This window comes from Lutra lutra, chromosome 4 (genome assembly GCF_902655055.1).
Source record: "Lutra lutra chromosome 4, mLutLut1.2, whole genome shotgun sequence".
Lineage (NCBI taxonomy): Eukaryota > Metazoa > Chordata > Mammalia > Carnivora > Mustelidae > Lutra > Lutra lutra.
Genome location: NC_062281.1, coordinates 30,724,015 through 30,745,402, shown reverse-complemented (window position 1 = coordinate 30,745,402; position 21,388 = coordinate 30,724,015). Strand labels below are relative to the sequence as shown.

Sequence of the window (21,388 nt, the reverse complement as noted above, 5' to 3'; positions counted from 1 at the left end):
TTTAGACATAATGCTATACTGCACACTTAAAAGATGACAGTATAAACACAACTTTTATATGCACTAGGAAACCAAAAATCCATTTGACTAGTTTTATTATGATATTCACTTTACTGCAGTTGCCTGAAACCAAACCCACAACATGTCTGAGGTATGCCACATACTACTTTATAGTTAACACAGAAATAATAAAAGGCTTTTGCAACTATATTATCTCCATCTGGAAATGTACCTTTCTGTATTTCTCCTTAATATCAGGAAGTATAATTATGAATATAAATTGCTATGTAGTAGTAAGAACTTTAAGAAAAATAGGAAGACCTAAAATGTTACTTAATAAAATAAGCAAAAAGTAGAATGACTTCATAACTTAAAGAAACACAAGAGTAGTTGGCAAATACATTCATTTGTGAAAAGCCGAACTCACTAAAGAAAAATTATATAAATGTATGCTCCAACATGTTTATCACACACATTCAAAATATTACTTCCATACTTTGTTTTTATCTACAATTGAAAACTGGTCCAAGAATTATTCTACAACAGCTTTTAAATTTCAGACACACACCATATCTGATAAACTATTCAGCTATACTAAATTAAATCCCACCATAGTAATCTTTTTTGACAGATGTTGCATACTTTATGGTAAACAGATTGGTAACTTATCCTACAAATCTATAAGGATGTATATAAACTGATAAAAACATTCTTAATATGCATTTTTATAAAGATATGACTATCATATGTGCTTACGGCCGTCAAGAAACCTATCAACTGACAATGTTCCAAATCACAAATAGAAAGAGTTATTTAATAAACGACCACTGGTTTTATAATATGCATTATTCTCTTCAGAATTTAAAATGTGTCCACTGGTTGGACAGAAAGGAGGACAGAGATAAACCCTTCCCCCTTTACCCACGAAAAGACAGAATATCAAATAATTTTAAATTAATTAGAGGCAAAGATAGGTCAGCACAAAATAATGAATAATTTGTCATAATTAGTATACAGCAGAAAAAAGTGTACTTTGCAGCTTAAAAATATTCCATTCAGTGGGTTATCAGGCTTCACTGAAGCTTCAATCTAAATTACTTCTCTGATTTTCCAACACACAAATTATGTCCATGTCATTCTAATTACTCTATTTTTTTTTTTCAAAATACCTATCATAATTTGTAATTTTATCTTTATTAAGTATGTTTCTTCCTCTGGACTTAAAGCTCTGAGAGTGTGCTCCCTACCTTCTAACCAGTGCTTGGCCAGAAGAGCCACTCATTCACATTTGTAATATTTCCTTCTTTGAACACCTGTACCTGTTATACTGCTATTACTAATTACATCATAATCATGATACATATTGTATTTATCCTCTCTGGAAGGATGAACATTAGCTTTTTAAAAAGTTTCTATATATTCTTAAAAATGACAAAATTACAGAAATGGTTAATAGATGAGAATATATCAACGTCAACATGCTGGTTGTGATATTTTACTATAGTCTGCATGATGTTATTCCAAGATGTTATACTGGAAATGTGAACTGTGTAAATGGGAAACTGTGTGAAGAACAAAGGGGCTCTCTTTATTATTTCTTACAATTGCATGTGAATCTATAACCATCTCAAAATAAAAGGTGTAATTAATAAAAGAGGTTTCACATCAGAATTATTTACAGGCACTTTAAAAAAATAGAGATGCCAGCCATGATTTCCTCCTAGAGAAAATTTCAGATTTTTAGGGATTGGGCTCAGTCTTCATTAATTAGTTAATTTTAAGATTTTATTTATTTGAGAAGGGTGCATAGGAGTGGGGGGGCACGGTGGCAGCACTCAGGGAGGGAGAGAAAATGTGAAACAGATTCCGCCGTGCAGTGCTCAATCCCACAACCAGGAGATCATGACCTGGGTGGCATAGGTTGGCTGTCCAACTCTTGGTTTCAGCCCATGTCACGATCTCAGGGTCATGAGATCGAGTCCCATGTTAATGAACTCCACACTCAGCAAAGAGTCTGCTTCAGATTGTTGCTCTATCCCTACTCCCTCCCCTCTGCTTGCAAGCTCTCTCTCAAATAAACAAACAAAACAACAAATCTAAACCCTGGACTAAGTTCTACTAGATACACCCTCCCCCCTGCCAACAAACCTTACAGAGATCTCGTTGTTGGTCTAAGATGAGTACTTCTTTTTTCACCTGAAGCTATATATTCCGCTTTTCCCCTATCTTCCTCACTCTTTATACACTAAAAATATTAAATCACTGATTTTTCTTTCCATTACTTTAATAGGCTGTAAATATGTGACCTAAAAATTGGCAATCTGATGCAGGTTCTTAAATCCCAGATGTGCTTCGCAATAACCATTATGAGGGTAGAGTATAGGAGCTCTGTTCCACATCATAGCAGAGCATACTCAGAAAATCTGACCTAAGAAGTCTGAGGTGGCTTCAGGGAAATCTACATTTGTAAAACAAAACTCTATAATTGATTTTGAGGCACAAAGTTAAACAATGACTTATGGTTTCCATCTTTATCCTCTGGCTTTCAATGAAAAGACTAATGACAAATTAGTCTAAATCTGATATTTCTAAAAATATCAATTGTGCACAATGAAAAAGAAAAGAATTTATAGTGACGTACAATACAATGAATGTCAGAGACCTATTAGTCCAGGTTCTGTCATTAAATAAGACCTAAGCAGCTTAATGTCTCTGAGCCTTAAGCTTCCCAGCTACAAATAAGGAGCTACAAAACCACTAGAAAAGAAAGAAGTTGTACTGGATTTTTTTTTTTTAATTTTTTTTTTATTGGTGTTTCCAGAAGTCTTAGGACTCCACAGAAGTGCTCTGGCCATCAGGAGGAAAGCTCAACAGAGATATAGGCTGAACAGCATGAAGGGGTTCTGATTTGACTTACACAGATGTACACACATACAATGCCACATCTGAAAACAAGTTGTCAACACACACACACACAATTTAAAAACCATGGTTCTAGAACTTGAAACCTGAGCCATATGTAAGTGCTTAAAAGCCACAAATGACTATTGGCTACTACGCTGAACAATATAGATATAAAAGCATTTCCATCGCTGCAGAAAAAAGTCTTATTGTCGATTCAGTAACTGTGCACTACTGGATCAGAAACCCTCTAAGATTTCTTCCAACTCTAAAATTCTTTCTTAATATTTGAAGAAAATGCATTAATACATGCATTCAAAATCACCTGAGTTAGCTAAAAATATTTAAACAACTAAAATAAAAAGGAAACACTATCACTGGAAAAGAGAAAAGATTTCTGGACTTTAGAAAGTTACCACAACTTTAGTCTGAAAATGCTTTAGACTTTGTCCAAAACTTTGAAAAACTATAGGAATCAAAGAACCACAGCAATCAAAGAAAAACATAAAAACTATACTAATACCAGCTTTAAAAAATTCTTAGGTAATGATAAAGTCACATAAAAGCTTCTGGAAGCATTCTCCACTCCATTAACCTCCTTTGAGCTGTACTTCTCTCTTGAGTACACAGGACAAATACTTTATTTTACTGTTAAACATGGTAAATTGAATCTCATAAACGTAAAATAATGAATACAAGGTCCAGGGTTAAGAAAGGGAACAAGTCAGAACTGGAACAAACCTTCTTACTCATGGTACCTCAGAAGCAAACACCAAAGTAAGAAAGCATTATCATGGACAAAAATACAAATTCACTAATATAAAGAAAATAATTTATTCATTTAACAAATATTTACTGAAGACCTATACTGTACAGACTCAGTATACTAGGTGCTAAAGATATAAAAAGGAGAATTTGCTTTCAAAAGTGTCATAGCAGGGATAATTAAATAAGTTCTAGATGAAACAAAACACCCAAATGACCATACTGTCCTAAGAAGTGGGGGAAAGTCCACGAGGGAAAAAACAAAATATTAACATCCGTCTTTCACAAGGTTGAATTATATAACTTTAAAAAGGGGGGGGGCAGTGCATGAATTCAGTTATCTATTGTCCATTAGAATCCTACATATGATTCATCTATTTCACAATCAATGACATATTAGGAATTTGCATGTATTCTTTAAGAGAATCAGATTTTTTAAATTATATGTTTGCTAGCTTTAATAAAGTACTAATAAAACTGGTCAAGGCTTTAATTCCCATAGGAAAAGCCCCAAGATTGCACTGCACTTCTAACTCTAAAAAACCACTTCAATAACAACCCTAAAATTAGGCAAACAAGTACGGATGCCTCAGCAAAAACAAATGGCACTGAAGAAAAACTCTGGTCTACACTCAATTCCAAAGAGGCAAACATTAAAGTAATTTTTAAAACACTTATGGAGCATATTTACTGTTTGACTTCATCTGTGGCCAAAAGGGCGCTAGTTATTTTTCAAATTCTAATATGTAAAATTAGTTTCTAATAGGTTATGTAAGTTTCACAATTTTTCCGCCAATAATTTTCTCACACAACAAAGAAAATTTCAACTGAAATTCACCATACTTTCCATGTTTCAACATTTTAGGATGTCACAGGAGTTTACTATATGAGAATTCAAATATATAATTAAATAAAACAAACTCAATTAACTGAAATGATTACCAAATGTGGTCTTTCAACAGTATTCCTGATTCACTAACTTCTTCCTTATTTGAACTCCTGCTGAAACCATTCTAAAACCGTCTATTTCCTTTTTCTCCCTACACAGGGCATAACAGTACTCTTCAAAAAGGTTAAGTGAAAATCATAATACTGCCTTGAAGTTACCATTTTCAAAAAGCATGGTTTGCCACACACAGAGAAGCTAAAGAAGGTATTCTTGAGTCTGTAGCACTCCCAAATAAAAACAAAAGTTAGGATTTTTAATAAATGACTATCAGATTGTTTTCTTTTTCTTCTAAAGCAAAGGGAAATAAAATAAAAATCCAATTAACTAGAATCCTATTAAGTATAATTTTACAGTCAATGGAAATTTCCAGGAATTTAAAAGTAGAAAAATACAAATCAAATCAGGGTGTTCTTACTTAATGCTGATACACTGGTGGATGCGACAAAAAGTCTCAAATATGAAGAGACGAGCATTTTCAATGAAATCCTCAAGACAAGCCACCAAGAAGAAGTCATTCACAAGTACCTATGTATGTAAAATATAACAAAAAAAATTAATAGCACAGACAAGCAATTTTCAAAAATGTGACCCAAAGTATTTCCTGTGTGCTTTACTCATTGTTCCAGTTACTAGAATTCTCTCACCTAATATCACAAGTTCTATACACCATAGCACTTTCTAGAACACTATGTTCAAGTCTCTAACAATTTAAAGTAGTAAATGAATGTTGCAAGAAAACCTGAAGCACTGCCATGTTTTCTTATTCTACTGATGACTTGGGCAACCCTGTGACAAAGGCGCTTTGTCCTGTCCATTATCCTACATAAAGTCTTTGTAGATAACGTATCTTTTCTAGCTTCTTAAAATAGTTATAACAGACTAAAAATAAGCACATTTCTGTGAAGTAAGTAGACCTGGGAATAGACAAAGGAAAACAAATTCAAGGGGTGGCTCCTACTCCACAGACAGTATCATAATTAAAAGAGAATATTTTAACTTCATTAGTGTATATTTAACAAATATACACCAATATATAATAACACTGCATATAACTATATGAACACAAATTATCACATTGGAGTCTATTTTATATTTTGTCCAAAGTGTGAAAGTCACCTCTGAAATTATACTTACATGATAATTTTCTTTTCCTTAGAGAAATAAAATCTTAGTCCTTCAATAAACTCTTTATATTTTGTGTTAACATTTGGGTTCAAAAATAAAACTGACAACTAATAACTTATGGATTTGGTAAATGTATTTAAAAGGTAAGTTTTTAGTTTAATTTCTTAAAACTTTGCAAACATAATAAAACCCCAGAAATCTAACTCTTCAAGTTGCTCAAGTTCTACCAATCAATAGAAGACAGTATTGTTAAAAAATTCATGTCCTTATAACTGTACTGGTTTATAGCAAATGTTAAGTACAATCGTGTGAAAAATTCTAAAGATAGGCCCACTTATGAGACAAATTGAGAATCAGTTAGGATGTGCAATTCTATATGATCTTATAAATACATACTTCACACATTTACTCATACAGGATAAGACATGGAATTATGGGTGTATGTATGAATATATAATGCCCCCAAAGTTTTAAAAAAATACTAACAAAAGGGATACACGTATGGCAATAACATTAAAAATGTCATTACCCCAGCACGTTTCTAAACAATCGTTTTAAGACTGTTTCTGATATAATTACTTTAATAAAACACTGCAAGTTAACTCTTACAATATCCAAACATTAAAGAATGTTATTAATTTATAAGTAAAAATTCATACTTACTGATTCACATTCCCTCAGCTTTTTCTGAGCCCCATCAAAGTCAAAGTTAACATATAAACATTCAACAAATTCTGTAATTGGGTCTTTATATGTGTAAGACTCCTGTAAAATTAAGCCAAAGGTCAAGCTGGATCAGATTCAACACTGTTTGGTAGACTGTCCCTAGACTATCTCAATCTTCCTGTTTTCTCCTCCCTTACTATTAATTTCTAACAAATTACCCTGTGTCATCTCAAAGCAACCACTCATACCCTGATTCCAGGCAACACCTTAAGCTTATAATACCTTCCAGACTGAGTTCTCTAAATTCTCATCCTAGAACTATTCCAAAGGCTTTCAAGTTTCTCTATTACCAAAAGTCTCCCTTAGTCAATAAATACTGAAGAACATCTAAGTATGAGTGTATTCATATACTGCTGAATTTGTCTTTTTGTATTTAATTCATTCTTAGGTCAAGTAACTTTTTTTCTAACCCACATTTATTGCTGAGAAGCTCACTAAAAATCAGTCAGTAGGGCTGCAGCTTTTGTACAACTTGGGGACTATTATTACTGTATCCTATGTAAAGATCATTACTCTGGAATTATGTAGGTAAGCCATCTTCCAACAAACAGTGCCAGGCTCCACATCTCCTTCATTCTTTGCAATAAAGACAACACTAATATACAGTGTATAAAGTATCCACCTAGCAAGGAGCAATATTCATTCATACCACATCTAATGTAAGTATATCTTAGAATTAAAGGAAGTAAATGCCCCTCTGAGTATCTTGGGCTCCTCTTTTCTCTATATATCCTTTCTCCTATTTTCCAAACATTTTTACCTTAAGAATTATGAGTCTTACTCTAGGAACAGATACTACACCTAGCTTGGACAGATTTATAAAACTCAATAAAGATTTTAGTTTTTACCTGCTGAATAACTTTAACAAGATCTTTTAGCACCTGTCGGCGTTTCCGAACATCTTTGTTTGTTATGACGGCTGTAGTCAAATAGCGCAGAATATGTGGACACATTGTCTGAATTGCATTAAGATACCTAAGGTAAAAATATTAAAAACTTTAATATTTTTAAATTTAATATTAATAATTTACCCAGTTTCTCTAAATCTGTAACCACATGTGATTTAAAGAAACACTTGAACAGCCCATTACACTGCACTGCTTCAGTAACGTGTAACTGCAAACACTTAATGATATTACAAGACTATCACCTTCAAGGAAATGAAAAAACAGAAGTCTGCAGAGAATGCCAGCTTGTATCCCCCCAGTATGAAGTGAATTGCAAGATTGATTTCAGAGGTAAATAATCCTATTATTATTGAGTAAAAGGATTTTGGAAGGCCTCTGTATGTGCTGTCTGTTCCAAAAGGCTGCTAAGCTATGACTTTCAGTCATTCACCCTTTGGGAAAAATGTGTCAAAACCTTCTATGTGTAGATCAGTCATCATAATCAGAAAATGAGGCATTAAATAAAGATTCAGATGATGAAAGACTGAAAACTATAGGGAAAAGTAAACTGTTACAGTATTATAAGGCTTTGGCTAAATTGGTAGCACTGGGAATTAGAGAAGGATTATATATCAGACAAATATCAACAGGGCCATTGCTAATATTTAACAAATCCTGCCAGTCTGAACATCGGCACCTGGTCGTCCTCTGTCATTCGGTGTTTATGTTGTATTCCTCCTGTTCAACTCTTTAAATAGCTCCCTGATTTTTATCCAAGAAGTACCTCTGAGTGTCAGGCACTATGCCAACCTTGGAAATACATGTCAATAAAGTCCATTCCTCTTGACTGAATATATAAACCTCAAAGTACCACCCAGCTTCATCTCCCACCAGACCATCATTGACTGCTTCTCGTTTTTCTAGTGTATCTAGCTCACTCCATAGACTGTTCTCCCAAACACATCCCTCTGAAAGCCTAAACTCTAGCCATCCTTCAAGATCCAGCTTAGATATCGTATCTTCCAGATTTTTCTAAACTATGATATTAATAAATCTTTATATTTCATTACACTGTAGATTCCCCATAAAATGTTGTTTCAACTCCATATAAGACACCAGAATCTGACAGTAGTCTAACAGCTAATGTTTAGTCTCTCCTTAAATTCCCTCTAAATAAGGCAGGGAATAAAAAGAATCAATACCCACTCAAGAATAAACCAATTTCTAGGAAAAAATGACTAAATAAATCAGCTAAAAGTTTCATTATCTGAAATATTAGGCCTGACTTTCAGGTAGAAATTTTTAAATTGCAACCTTCATTCAGAATAATTCTTTGTCTCAATAGTCTCTTGCCAGAGACGTCATGCACAAGCACAGGAAAGGCTGACTATTTTCTCAATACTGATTTTGAAGTAAGTAATTTTAGTAAGCATTTCTGGAACTCATAAACTTATCCATATGGTTTAAAAAACTAAATTTATTGTATAAAATGTTAAACATATTTTACTTATCCTAGCTTTGTATCACTGCATCACATGTATCTTCACTGTTTTTAATGGAGGGTAACTTCTTGGGAAATCATATCCCACTCTCTTTGAGAGTTTATGGTAGGGGTTAGCAAAACTTTAGTAAAAAGCCAGATAATAAGTATTTTAGGTTTTGCAGGCCAGGAGGCATAATTGAAAATATTGCACAAGTACTTATATATAAAAAAAAAATTTCCAAAACATTTTATTGATAAAACTCAAAATATTAAGAGTGGAGTATGATTTTTTATAATTTATCTACTAATGAGAAGAACAGCATTTATCTACTGGGGACAATTTTGCTTAATTGCATTCAAAGTTAGAAATCCTAACACTAAAATTTATTGCAAATGTTTCTCTGTTAATGCTGTTCTCTAATGAAAATTTACATACTCGGTCTTTGTAAATGTTTTTCATGAACCTAGTACTACCAAAAACTGGTACCAATTGATAGAAACAGGATTTTAATTTATCATACTTATCACCTGGAAGGCATTACTGAACTGTTCAACTCTTCTTTTCATATTGTCCCTTAGGGTACATTACACTACAGATAAATCACTTCCAATTCAACAGCACAGTTAAGTGAATTTTGAAATATGGAAATTTCCCTTGTGTTTACAGTGAGGTCTAAAACTTTCTGGAATTATAATTTCAGCTTAAAAAATCTATCTGCTGCAAATCTGTGTGGGAATGAAGGTCTCCTTTCTTGTTCTACCATGTGAAAGAACAGAAAACATAAAGCAGCTGGACATTTCTTGTTATTCATGCTATGTTAATTGTCACTGAAGTGACTACTGCAATATAGTTTTCCATATAAATACTATTTTGTTTAGTAATTTTAGGGTGAATTAAGAAACATTAATAAATTAAGTTACAGCAGAAGTTGATTTCCAGAGCCACCCAAGGCTTGAAAATAATGTCTGAGCGCAATTTTTCTCATTCAGAAAAAAATCCAATCTTAGCCGTTGCTAAGGCTAAGCCACCTACCTGTTGTTAAGTAGAGTAAGTCAAGATATTCTATTTCTGACAAAAATTCATGGATTGATAACAGTTAAGTCCACAGGAGGAAAAGAGGCTCAGTTGACAAAAATGGTTCAAAAATACACCACATGGGATACCTGGGTGGCGCAGGCAGTCAAGCATCCAACTCTTTATTTCAGCTCAAAGCACAATCTCAGGGCGGTGAGATTGACATGGCTGGGCTCCATACTGGGTGTGGGGCCTGCTTAAGATTCTACTTCTTCCTCTCCCTCTGCCCTTCCCCCCTGCTCACTCACTCTCTTGAAGGAAAGATAGAGTCAGACAGAAAGACTGAAATAACACACCACAGATTCAAGTATTTTCCACAAAGTACCTGGTGATGAATAATGTAATGAATAACCATAGGCTTTTAACAACCTTTTTTTTTAATCCTCCATACGTATTTGCCACCAAGTTTTAAGACATCTTAGCAGATTCCACTTCGGGTTGTACTAAATTAGTGTTTTATCAACTTTGAAAATATTTTCACCTGTAAGCTCTTCCACATAGACTATTTATTCATAAAGGCATATTCTTTAGTCACTTCAAATCCAACACTGATTCCTCAAATCAACAACTGGGCCACATTAGTAAAATCTGTTGACTCCTCAAGAGCCAAGGAAAATCACTAAAAATCATGTGCCTTGTTTTATAATTGACTGATGTTGCTCCAGATAACTTCAACTTTGAGTAACTGTCCTCAGCAAAAAGCTAATATTTTTAAACAAGTTCATTTTCTCTGGACATTATTTCTTTGGCTGCTGCAACTGAACATGATTTAGAATCACCACTGGTAAATGGCTTTCCCTACCTGGCTAAACAAAAGCCACTTAGAAACTTACCTGCTTGAAGCCTCATTTTCATTAATTTTTGTGGGGAAATTCTGCTATGATGAAATACTGTTTTAAATTTCTGATTTTTCTGATAGTTGCTTTGCTGTCCGTTGGATTATAATGAGGGCTTACAGTCTTGCAATGTGAATTAAACTGTGTTCTTTTAGCATACCTATAGTGTCAATTCAGTGCTTTGCTTTCTAGTTCAAACAAAATAATCTCCACTCCACTTTGCTTTAAAAGCGTTTCTGAAGTCCAATTTTCTTGTTCTGACATGATGGGTATGCACTGGTGATAAAGTGTTGCAGTATGGCAATACACAGGGCCCTTGAAACATCGGCCAGGTGTAACTGCACAATGGCATCACTGAGTAGCAGTGTGAAGCAACAAGGGTGCAACACTGTATGACCCCTGTCACAACTCAACTCTGCCCTTACAGTTTAAAAGCAGCCAAAGACACTATACAGATCAATGATGCTGGCTGTGTTCCAATACAATTTATGGACACTAAAACTGTAGTCTCATATTTTATATGTCACAAAATATTTTTCTTTTTTCAACCATTTTTTTTAAGATTTTGAGAGAGAATGAGAGATTGAGAGCACAAGGCGGGGGGGGGGGGGGGGGAGAGGGAGAAGTAGGCTTCCCACTAAGCAGGGAGCCCAAAGTTGGGCTCGATCCCTGGGAACCCTGGGATCATGACCTGAGCCAAAGGCAGACACTCAACCGACTGAGCCACCCAGGTGCCCCTTCTTTAACCATTCAAAACGTAAAAGTCCTTCTTAGGTAGATAACAGGTCTTAAGAAAAAAGGCAGTGAGCCAGATTTAGCTCACGGTCCAGATTCCTAATATATAGTATTACCATGGGTCCTGACTTCTAAACATAGCAGGGACTCCATACCTAGTGGAACAGAAGTGATCCTTCCTATGTATTCACCTACATAGATCAATACATAAGGAAGGGGAGTAGGGATTAAGAGTGACTCTTATGAAGTTATCTTCATTCACAATCTTGTAGGATTAGTGATGATGTATTTTTAGTTCAAATATAAGCAAAACCACAGATGTGGTTTAACAGTCTACATATGTCCGCTGTGCTCTTTTGTTCTATTTCTTTCTTACCATCTCCCTTCCTGTCAACTGAAATTTAAGGGTCAGTTTTCATCTTTACTGGACTCTTCTAACCTTTGCAGATCTTAACCGGTAGTTGTTATACTTACCCTGTGTTTATAATGCACAATACTATCAGTACTTAGTTAAATATGTTCTCAGGCTATTTCTTGTATTATTTGTCTGGATTATAAACTATTTAAGAACAGAGGCTGTAACACCCTTATTCTTGAAATCTAATGTTACTAATTTTCTTTTTTCTTCTTTTTTTTCCATAGGCTCTGTGGAGCCCAACACGGGACTTGAACTCAAGATCCTGAGATCAAGACCTGAGCTGAGATCAAGAGTTAGTCGCTTAACCCACTGAGCCACCCAGGCACCCCTATTATTTTATATTTTAGACAGAAATCTTAAAGGTCATCATCCTGAGCTAAAATATAGGTAAAATACCTATATGAAAAAGAATCTTCTCATCAGTAACAATTAGAAAATAGGAAAGATAAAGATGGAAAGGTCAGGACAATTTCTGACTACTCCCCAGCTGACTATTAACAGTAAAACTTGAAATTTCTTAGGGTGTTTACATTATTTTTATTTAGAAAACACTCAATGGAGTATATAATTCAAACTTAACTTTGAATCTTTCTTTTTACAGCTGTAGAGTAATAACTAGGGCATTCTATTACAAATGCATTCTTTTCTCTAATAGCATCTACCTTTAGTGGCAAAGCCTCATCTCTTAATAGTCTATGAACACTTCTCTTACGCCTGATACCTTATCTTTATATATAACGTTACATTTAAAAGTTCAACATTTTTCAAATATGCAAATCATCTCCATTTTGGATTCAGAATACCTAACTGCAGAAATGGTAATATATATGATGTAAGAGACTTTATTTAACCTGCACTGGCACCTAAACTTTCACTTCAAGGACAAAGTACAAATTATCCACAAAGTACTTTTTATTTTATAAAAGTCCTGAAGTCCACAATCTACATAAACTATCATATTAACAATTTTATCAATTAATATACTCAATGAGCCACATTTAATTGTATTACTGTGCTATTAGAAATTGAAAGCAGGAAAAATATAACTTCACCACTTTTCACTATTTATCAAAGATAACTGAAAAGCACATACTAACTACAGACAAATGCAAATTACTCACTCCTTACTAGTAGCTATGCCACTTGAAGAATATACAACCTAGAAAAATGGCTGAAACAATGATCTGTCAAGCCAACTAGGTATATTCTAATATGAAAAAAGTCAGAATCAAGCAAAACTCAAAACATGCCATGGAGACATTACTATTGAGGAAGACTACTGATGGTAACCTGACCTTACAGAGTGAGAAGGAAGCACAATATTTCAGTGAAAAATGAAAGCTGTAATCCTACGGGAGCAGTTTATTTTCCACATTGTGGTAAAAGGCTGTTTCTGTTTTAAAAAAGTTCCAAAGCTATAAAGATTCTTATTGAGCAGCTGAAAATGTTCAAAAACTGATCTATGGTGATGGTGCCAATTCTTGGCAAAGTTACTAAAATTCACTGAATTGTAAACAAACAAACAAATGACATTCTGAGTACCTTAGAACAAATAAGGATAATGGCATTCTATGCTGGTAGTAACTGTTGTGTTTTTTTTTTCCACTACCACACTCTTGCAGTTTAAAAAAAAAACGCAAGTTGCAACTACACCCTTGATTAGGCAGTACAGATTGTTAATTAAAAAAAAAAAAAACCCAACCCCTGCATACTAATCTTTTTAATAATCTGTATGACTTAATGGGAAGTATGTGTAATGCTCTTCTGCTATATACTTTTGTGTTACAGTTATCTTAATGAAAAGCACTTGTACAACTGAGTTGTAAGCTTAACTGTTTTTCTCACAGAACATTACTTTTACTTGAAACAATGAATCACTGATAAACCAAAGCTATTCAGAACTGGGTATCTGGCAGACATTTTCTAGAAAATAAAGCCAGCCGAAACGTAAAGAAAAACAAATGGTAAAATTAGATCTTTCCTAAAAAAGAAGAATTTTGGAAAATATGTCACCAAGAGCTTGACTACTAACCAGTATGTTGAGCCTTTTCTAATAGATTTAGTGGTGATACTAATGGGTGATTTTTTTTTTTAAATACTGTATGTATGTCAACATATCTGGAATACCTGCAAAGCTCATGGCTCTAACATTTCCCAAACAACCAATGGATGATATTATACAGGCACCGGTACAAGATCCATTAAGGTGCAAGACTGACCACTATAGTTCAGACTACCAGTATCACTGAGATTAAAAAAACTGAATAAGGTTTCCTTCCGATTCCACTTATAATAACTTTTAAAGTGCTACACTTGTTGACTTTTGTTGATTACCAAAAAAGAATATTCACAACTATCTGAAAAGGCTACTAAAACAGTTTTTTTGTAACTCTGTATGTGTAAGGCTAGGTTTTCTTCATATCCTTCAGACAAAATAATATCAGGTAGGAAAAATGTAGTTTATGCCAGAAAATGAAAAGCCTGCAAAAATGTAACACAATGCCACTCACTACTCTCACTAAACTTTTGTTTTTAAGTTATTCTCTAAAAAAATCAGTCAACTATGATCAATTTACTACTTGTCAATTACCAAATTATTTTCAATTTCCCAGTTTTAGGAAATTAGACAAATCCCTATAACATCTAGTGCCACTCAGGTGCATAATCTATCTTTCTATATTATTACTTTTTGCAAAGTGTATTTAATTTAATTTAATTTAATTTTTTTTTTTTACATTTTAAAACTGACTTCTAAAGTTTCTTTTTTTTTTTAATTTGTTTTATTTTTAAAGATTTTATTTATTTCAGGGGTGCCTGGGTGGCTCAGTCATAAGAATCTGCCTTTGGCTCAGGTCATGATCCCAGGGTCCTGGGACTGAGCCCCACAATGGGCTCCCTGCTCGGTGGGAAGCCTGCTTCTCCCTCTCCCACTCCCCCTGCTTCTGTTCCCTCTCTTGCTGTCTCTATCTGCCAAATAAATAAATAAGATCTTTAAAAAAATTTTATTTATTTCAGAGAAAGAGAGCATGAGCTAGAGCATGAGTGGGGGGAGGGGCGGCAGGAGAGGGAGAAGCAGATTCTCCGTGGAGCAGATGCTTAATCCACTGAGCCACCCAGGAGCCCCAGTTTGATTTTTATCATAACACTTTCTGCAATCTCAACTGAATTACCTTTGTATTTCTAGTATCCATAACAAATGGTTCTACTAATTAAACATATTCTATATACCTTCTAAATTTCATATAATCCATAAGGCTGTCAGGAATTGATCCATATCGTTCCCCTCTTGTATTACAGAATTTTCAGTGGGTTTGAATACTTTTATTTTTCTTGTTTGCATGCTTCATTACTTGAAAATATTCAAAGAGCTTGTTAAATTTAATATTACTTCCTAAATACACATGTAACTGCAAAAAAAACACGGAAGAGTGGGCCTACAAATAAGTAGTATCATGGAAAGCCAATTTATAATAGTTCCTATGGCTTACTTCAGGAGAGCTGTCCTTAACCTTAACCCATCCCCTAAGTATCAAGATTACAGGCAGGTGTTACGGGCCAACGACTGGGTCAAATCTGCTCATTCAGAAAAGGCTCTTCCTCCCAGACGGAATTTTGGGGATATCAATCAACTCTTAAGACAATCTTACAGAATTTATTAATCAGAACACAGACAAAATACTAACGTTAGTGTTATTTTTAATCTCTTTTCATCTGAATGCATGTCTGGTTAATCTCCATAAATACTGAGAAGTATATCCTTAATTCTTTTTGAATATTCTCAGAAAACATCTTTTCTGTAAGATACATAGATAGTTCAACATTAAGGACAGGTATGTAACTATTTTACTAACCAACATTTCCAAATTTCTTGCAATGATTTATTAGTCATTTTCCTGGATACTCCAGATTCAGACAACACTGGTATGTCTCAACTATTGCATGAGATTGTAATTGTCAGTGTCACAAATGAAAAAGCCTCTTCTAAAATGTAATGGCTGCATAAAGTACTTCTCAAAAGGGTACTTCTCAAGAATCACTGCCTTGAGAAGATTAAATTAACAATGCACCACAGCAGAAAGAGATTAATCAATTCAATCTCTGATAAGAGAAAGCCACCAGATCAGGAAAGACTTAAGAACTTGATAAAAGACATTAACATATTTAAATTAGAATGGGGGTGGGGGTAAGAACACAGTGAGAAGTATTGATCTGAAGTGGAATCATGAAAAGAGAAATAAAAAAGCAAATCTTGGAAATGCCCATCCAAATATTTAGGGTGACAAGTCAAAAAAAATGTTCATTATTTGGTCCTAGTGAAAGAACAGTCTTACTGTGAAGATAGATAGGTTAGGCCAGCTTAACCTGATGGTGCCATTAACAACAGTACAGTCCAAATTCACCTTCCATTCTGATTCCAAGTACTTTACTTTTGTAAATTTTTTAAGATTTTATTTATTTATTTGACAGAGAGAGAGAGAGAGATCACAAGCAGGCAGAAAGGCAGGCAGAGAGAGAGGGGGAAACAGGCTCCCTGCTGAGCAGAGAGCCCAATGCAGGGCTGGATCCCAGGACCCAGACACCATGACCCGACCCAAAGGCAGAGGCCCAACCCACTGAGCCACCCAGGCACCCCGATTCCAAATACTCTAAAGAAGCTTTATCTGGCTTAAAGGTCGATTTATGAAGAACAAAACTGAACCAGTCTCAGCAAGACTGATTTATAAACCAGAATACCATCAGTAATTCATAATGAGAAGTATAAGTGTTAAGAGTTCTGACCCTGTAAGTTTTACACATAGGAAGCCAAGAGAAGGAAGGCTGCTTTAAGAGTACTTAAAATCAACTGAGTTTACTATACTAAAGCCCAGAGCCAAGTATTATACCCTTATAGGATCTTACTTTAATGTACAATTGTTTCTGGTTTTTAAAATTTTTTCCACTAGCTTTTACTTAATTCAACATACAGACTATGATTTATATACCTTTTCAGATTATAAACAATTTATCATGGCATTCAGCAAATGGCAAAATATATAATAAATACAATTTAAAAACTGTATATATATAATTTCAACAGTGAACTTCCCACAAACAGGATTTATGGAATAAAAGCTTAGAATGAGGCTATATGTACACATCAGCGAATAATGTGAATCTAGAAGGCATACTTAAGTACCATAAAATACCTCTAATAAAAAAATATAACGTAAAATTATAAAATTTCACCTCTTATCATTTATACTTAAAATGGGATGCAAAGATCATGTATTATTGTCTTTTATCTTACCTAATGCCATTATTTTTTTTTTCTTTTTTTTGAAGAAAGAAAAGCGGAACTTCCTGTTACAAAAACTCCTCTGCCTATGTTTAACATACTGGGTCAACATGTCGTTAAAATACTATTAATACTGAACTTACACTGCCAAGTTAACATGAAAAATAAAACAGACTATTTCTGTTTAAGACTGCTTCTTTTTAGCAGATCCAGGGGAATATTTAGCATTTAATGCAGAGAACAGAACATATACCATTCAAAAATGGTTCCCTGGTTCTCCACAAAAAAATACTGGTATTTCTCAGATGCCTGAGTATTTTTCATCTGCATTACCACTAATAACTTAATTTCTCTTATTTTTCTTTTCTTTTTTTTAATTTTCTTTTTTTAAGATTTTATTTATTTATTTGAGAGAGAGAGAGAGAGAGAGAGCAAGAGAGGAGAGAGGTCAACAGGAGAAGCAGATTCCCTGCCGAGCAGGGAGCCCGATGTGGGACTCAATCCCGGGACTCCAGGATCATGACCCAAGCCGAAGGCAGTCGCTCAACCAACTGAGCCACCCAGGTGCCCCAATTTCTCTTATTTTTCAAAGTGCTATTGATTACATTAACTCCCTAAAGAGGTCAAATATTTTAGTCTTAAAAAATCTTACTAAAATGAACATTTAATGTACATTTATTAAAGTACATTTATTAATTAACGTCACATTTATTTATATGGCTCAGTTTAGAATATCCCATCAACTTCTCCAAAAATATTGCCATAGATATTTCCAAGACTTTGAAAACTATAAAACAACTTAAAAACAGCTTATTCAATCTTCATTGATGTTTAATTCAGAAGGGTATTACACCATCTATGTCTAAGCTATACCTTTATAAAGTATACATGCATTTTAGAGAAAAACATTAAAATCATAATTTGACAGAAAATAATAAGCAGAAATCAAGTGAAATGTAACAACTATATCTTCACTTAGATTAACATTTAACAAATGTACGGCTCAAGAATGTTTATATGAAGTTTATTTAGCTAACAATATAGTCAATATAAGCCATACCATGAACCAAATGCTAGTTACTCCAATCCTGAACTAGGTTTATCTAAGCACACATACAGGTCAAGAAGCTAATATTGCCCCTGTAATCTATAAAACTCAAGTAACAATCATAGAATTTTGAAGATCCGTATTTCAAGATGATTATGGATTAACCAGCAGTTATCTAAGAAGGGCAATCAAAATACTAAAGAGTCTGAAAAATTACACACTTGATAAAATCATAGATATTTAGCCTGAAGGAAGAGATAAAGAAAAATTATCTTCAATTATCTAAGTGTTTCTACCAAGCAATTTTGTTTTCTGTTGTTCTAACCCAATAAGGAATTAGAAGATTCAAAGGCACTTAAGCTCAAATGGAAAAATAAATTTTTAAAAATGATTTGCAGCTAAAAACAGAATAGTTTAATTCATGAAATAGTTAATTTCTTAGCACCAAAGGTTGGATAATTGAGCAATGATATAACGGATTCTGGGATGTATACATTTCTTCCATGTAATCTGGCCTGGAGCCCTAATTCTAAAGCTTTCATTAATATGTTAATTACCTGGAATCCTGTTAAGATGCAGATTCTTATTTAGTTCTTCTAGGGTAAGGCAGAATCATGAGATTCTACACGACGCCTATTCTGATGGCACAGGAACTACACTAAATAGCTCTTCAACAGACTTAAAATATACTTTCTTCAAATAATTTACTTGAGTTACACATAAGCTTTTTTTTTTTTTTAAAGATTTTATTTATTTATTTGAGAGAGAGAGAGAAAGAGGGAACACAAGCAGAGGGAGTGGCAAAGGGAGAAGGAGAAGCATGCAAGCCCCATGTGGGGCTCAATCCTAGGATCCTGGTATCATAACCTGAGCCAAAGGCAGACGCTTAACTGAGGCACCCAGGCACCCCCATGTAGGCTTTTTCAATTAACAAGCCAATCTACCATGTACAGGGGGAAAAAAGGTTGACAACAAATTCAAAGGTTAGAGAGAAGTACATTTTTAAGTTTAAAAAAAAAAATCCATGTAATTTCATATAACGAAAGCCAGAATTATGCAGTGAAAGAACTTACTGTGGCTGGTAAAGGAAGAGATCAATTATGTTATCACGCCCTTTGGGGTGGTTGAAGAAAACAAACAGAGACCAGTGGATGAGCCACGTTCGCTGCTGAAGAGACTGAAGTGGAGAACTCACAGACTAGAGGGTTAAAAAATACATGCATAGGAAATCTTAATATATGAGAAAGAGGCAACAGAATAAACATCACTGATCTCCAAATTTTAGTTAGAAATGAGAACTTTCTGAGGCATGCTCTATGGCCATTATGATCTAAGTCCTATCCCCTAGACCCTCTGCACGTACCTCAACATTAGAAATTACCTCCCTGCTCTAAGAAATAGATTCAATAACGTCTGCTAAGTCATTTTTACAGAAGCTATAAATTATACTTATTTCAGAAAACATTTTAAAAGGACTGAACTCAATACTCCATAAGTAGTTTTATTAGATATAACTGTAGGTGAAAACTGTTACCTTCTACACAGGACTTTACTGAGGACCTATCACTGAGCTGGTACTAATAGAATTATGCCATTTTCACTGTACAAATAAAAAAGGTGCAGTAGCTGTAGGAGAAATGAAAACTTGAGTTCTTATCTCTAAGAGCCAAATACAGTCTGACAGCTTCTTTTAGGGAGATTCAGTGAAACGAGTCAACCTACTAATCCACTGTAATTTTATGTCAAGTCAACAAAAGCTAATCTGAACATTTTTTTCCCTTTCCTCCCTCCTTTCACCCTTCTCCTTTTTTTTTCCCATTCCTCCCTCCCCAACACCCCCTTTACAAAAAAAAAAAAAAAAAAAAAAAAAAAGGTACACAGTGTTTTCCTTATCAGAAAGTATGAAGGGTACATAAATATTTCAGAGAATCACCCTGGAAAATGTAACTCACATTGTTATCTATGGTCTCTTTCAATCGTGTAAGGTCTTCCATAGCTGCATCCCAATTCTGCATTAAGATTTCAGAGGCCAGTTTTCCCCAGAGTGAACTCAAAGCATTTCTATCTGTTGCTGGAACCTGTTTAAGCAATCACAATTAATTAAATTCTAAATATTCTAGGGAAAAAAAGATACTGTATATTTTATACCTTACATAGCCACCTAGCCTACTAAAAGACCTGTAACTTTCTACCCCAAACAGTAATTACCTAAGTCCTTATTGGATCACACTGGTTAAACTGATTCAGTTTCCATTTAGCTCAATTTACTAAAAGTATCAGCTCAGAGTGCCTGGGTGGCTCAGTCGGTTAAGCATCTGCCTTTAGCTCAGATCATGATCCCAGGCTCCTTGCTTAGCAGAGAGCCTGCTTCTCTCCCTCTCCCTCTGCCTGCCACTCCCTGTGCTTGTGTGCTCTCTCTCTCTCTCGCTATCTCCATCAAACAATAAAATCTTTAAAAAAAAAATTAAAGAAAAAAGATTTTATTTATTTGACAGAGATAGCAAGAGAAAGCAGAAGCTGGCAGAGTGGCAGGCAGAGGGAGAGGGAGAAGCAGGCTCCCCACGGAGCAGGGAGGCCATTGCAGGGCTAGATCCTCTGACCTGAGCTGAAGGCAGACACTTAACTAAGCCACCCAGGTACCCCTAGAAGTTTTTTTTTTTAATTTATGTTTCTAAATCACAACCAATTCAAGACACATTCCAGTTTGATAGTAAAATGTGATAAATTGTGCACCTGAAAATCAATATGAAACAGACATCTTTTATACCAACATTATCAAATAGGGCACATCAGACCCAAAACTTCCAAGAGTCATCATTACTAAAGCTTTCTTCAGTCAAGGAAAAGTACGTTCAAATCAAATGACATGTACTTAGAGAAGATAAATTTTAAATTCTGAGTGAAAAGAATAACAAAAATTACACTACTAAAATATGATCACCAATAGTTCTAGCATCTTAAAATCACTTTCATTTTAAATATCTCCTGGATGAAGGGAGAATTATATTGAGTCAGACCAAAGGGACAGAGAAGGCAGATTTTAACAAAATAATTAAAAAACAGTGTTAATCCCTTTTATTTATTTTTGTAGTAACTTTTAAAACCAAAACGTTCAAAAATCTTTACCAACTCTTCTCCACTATTTCATTCCAAATTAATTCATTT

At 34.3% G+C, this 21,388-nt stretch overlaps 1 protein-coding gene across 1 annotated transcript in view; it reads right to left on the bottom strand.

Moving 5' to 3' along the window:
* The window catches only part of EIF3E (eukaryotic translation initiation factor 3 subunit E), a 44,022-nt gene that overhangs the window by 8,859 nt on the left and 13,775 nt on the right, over nucleotides 1–21,388 (bottom strand). Inside the window, exons 6-10 of the mRNA XM_047725560.1 lie at nucleotides 20,176–20,301; nucleotides 19,297–19,421; nucleotides 7,315–7,441; nucleotides 6,404–6,505; nucleotides 5,031–5,140 (exon numbers count right to left, since the gene is read on the bottom strand). Coding sequence (XP_047581516.1) covers nucleotides 5,031–5,140; nucleotides 6,404–6,505; nucleotides 7,315–7,441; nucleotides 19,297–19,421; nucleotides 20,176–20,301 — 590 coding nt within the window. The remainder of the gene's footprint in view (nucleotides 1–5,030; nucleotides 5,141–6,403; nucleotides 6,506–7,314; nucleotides 7,442–19,296; nucleotides 19,422–20,175; nucleotides 20,302–21,388) is intronic.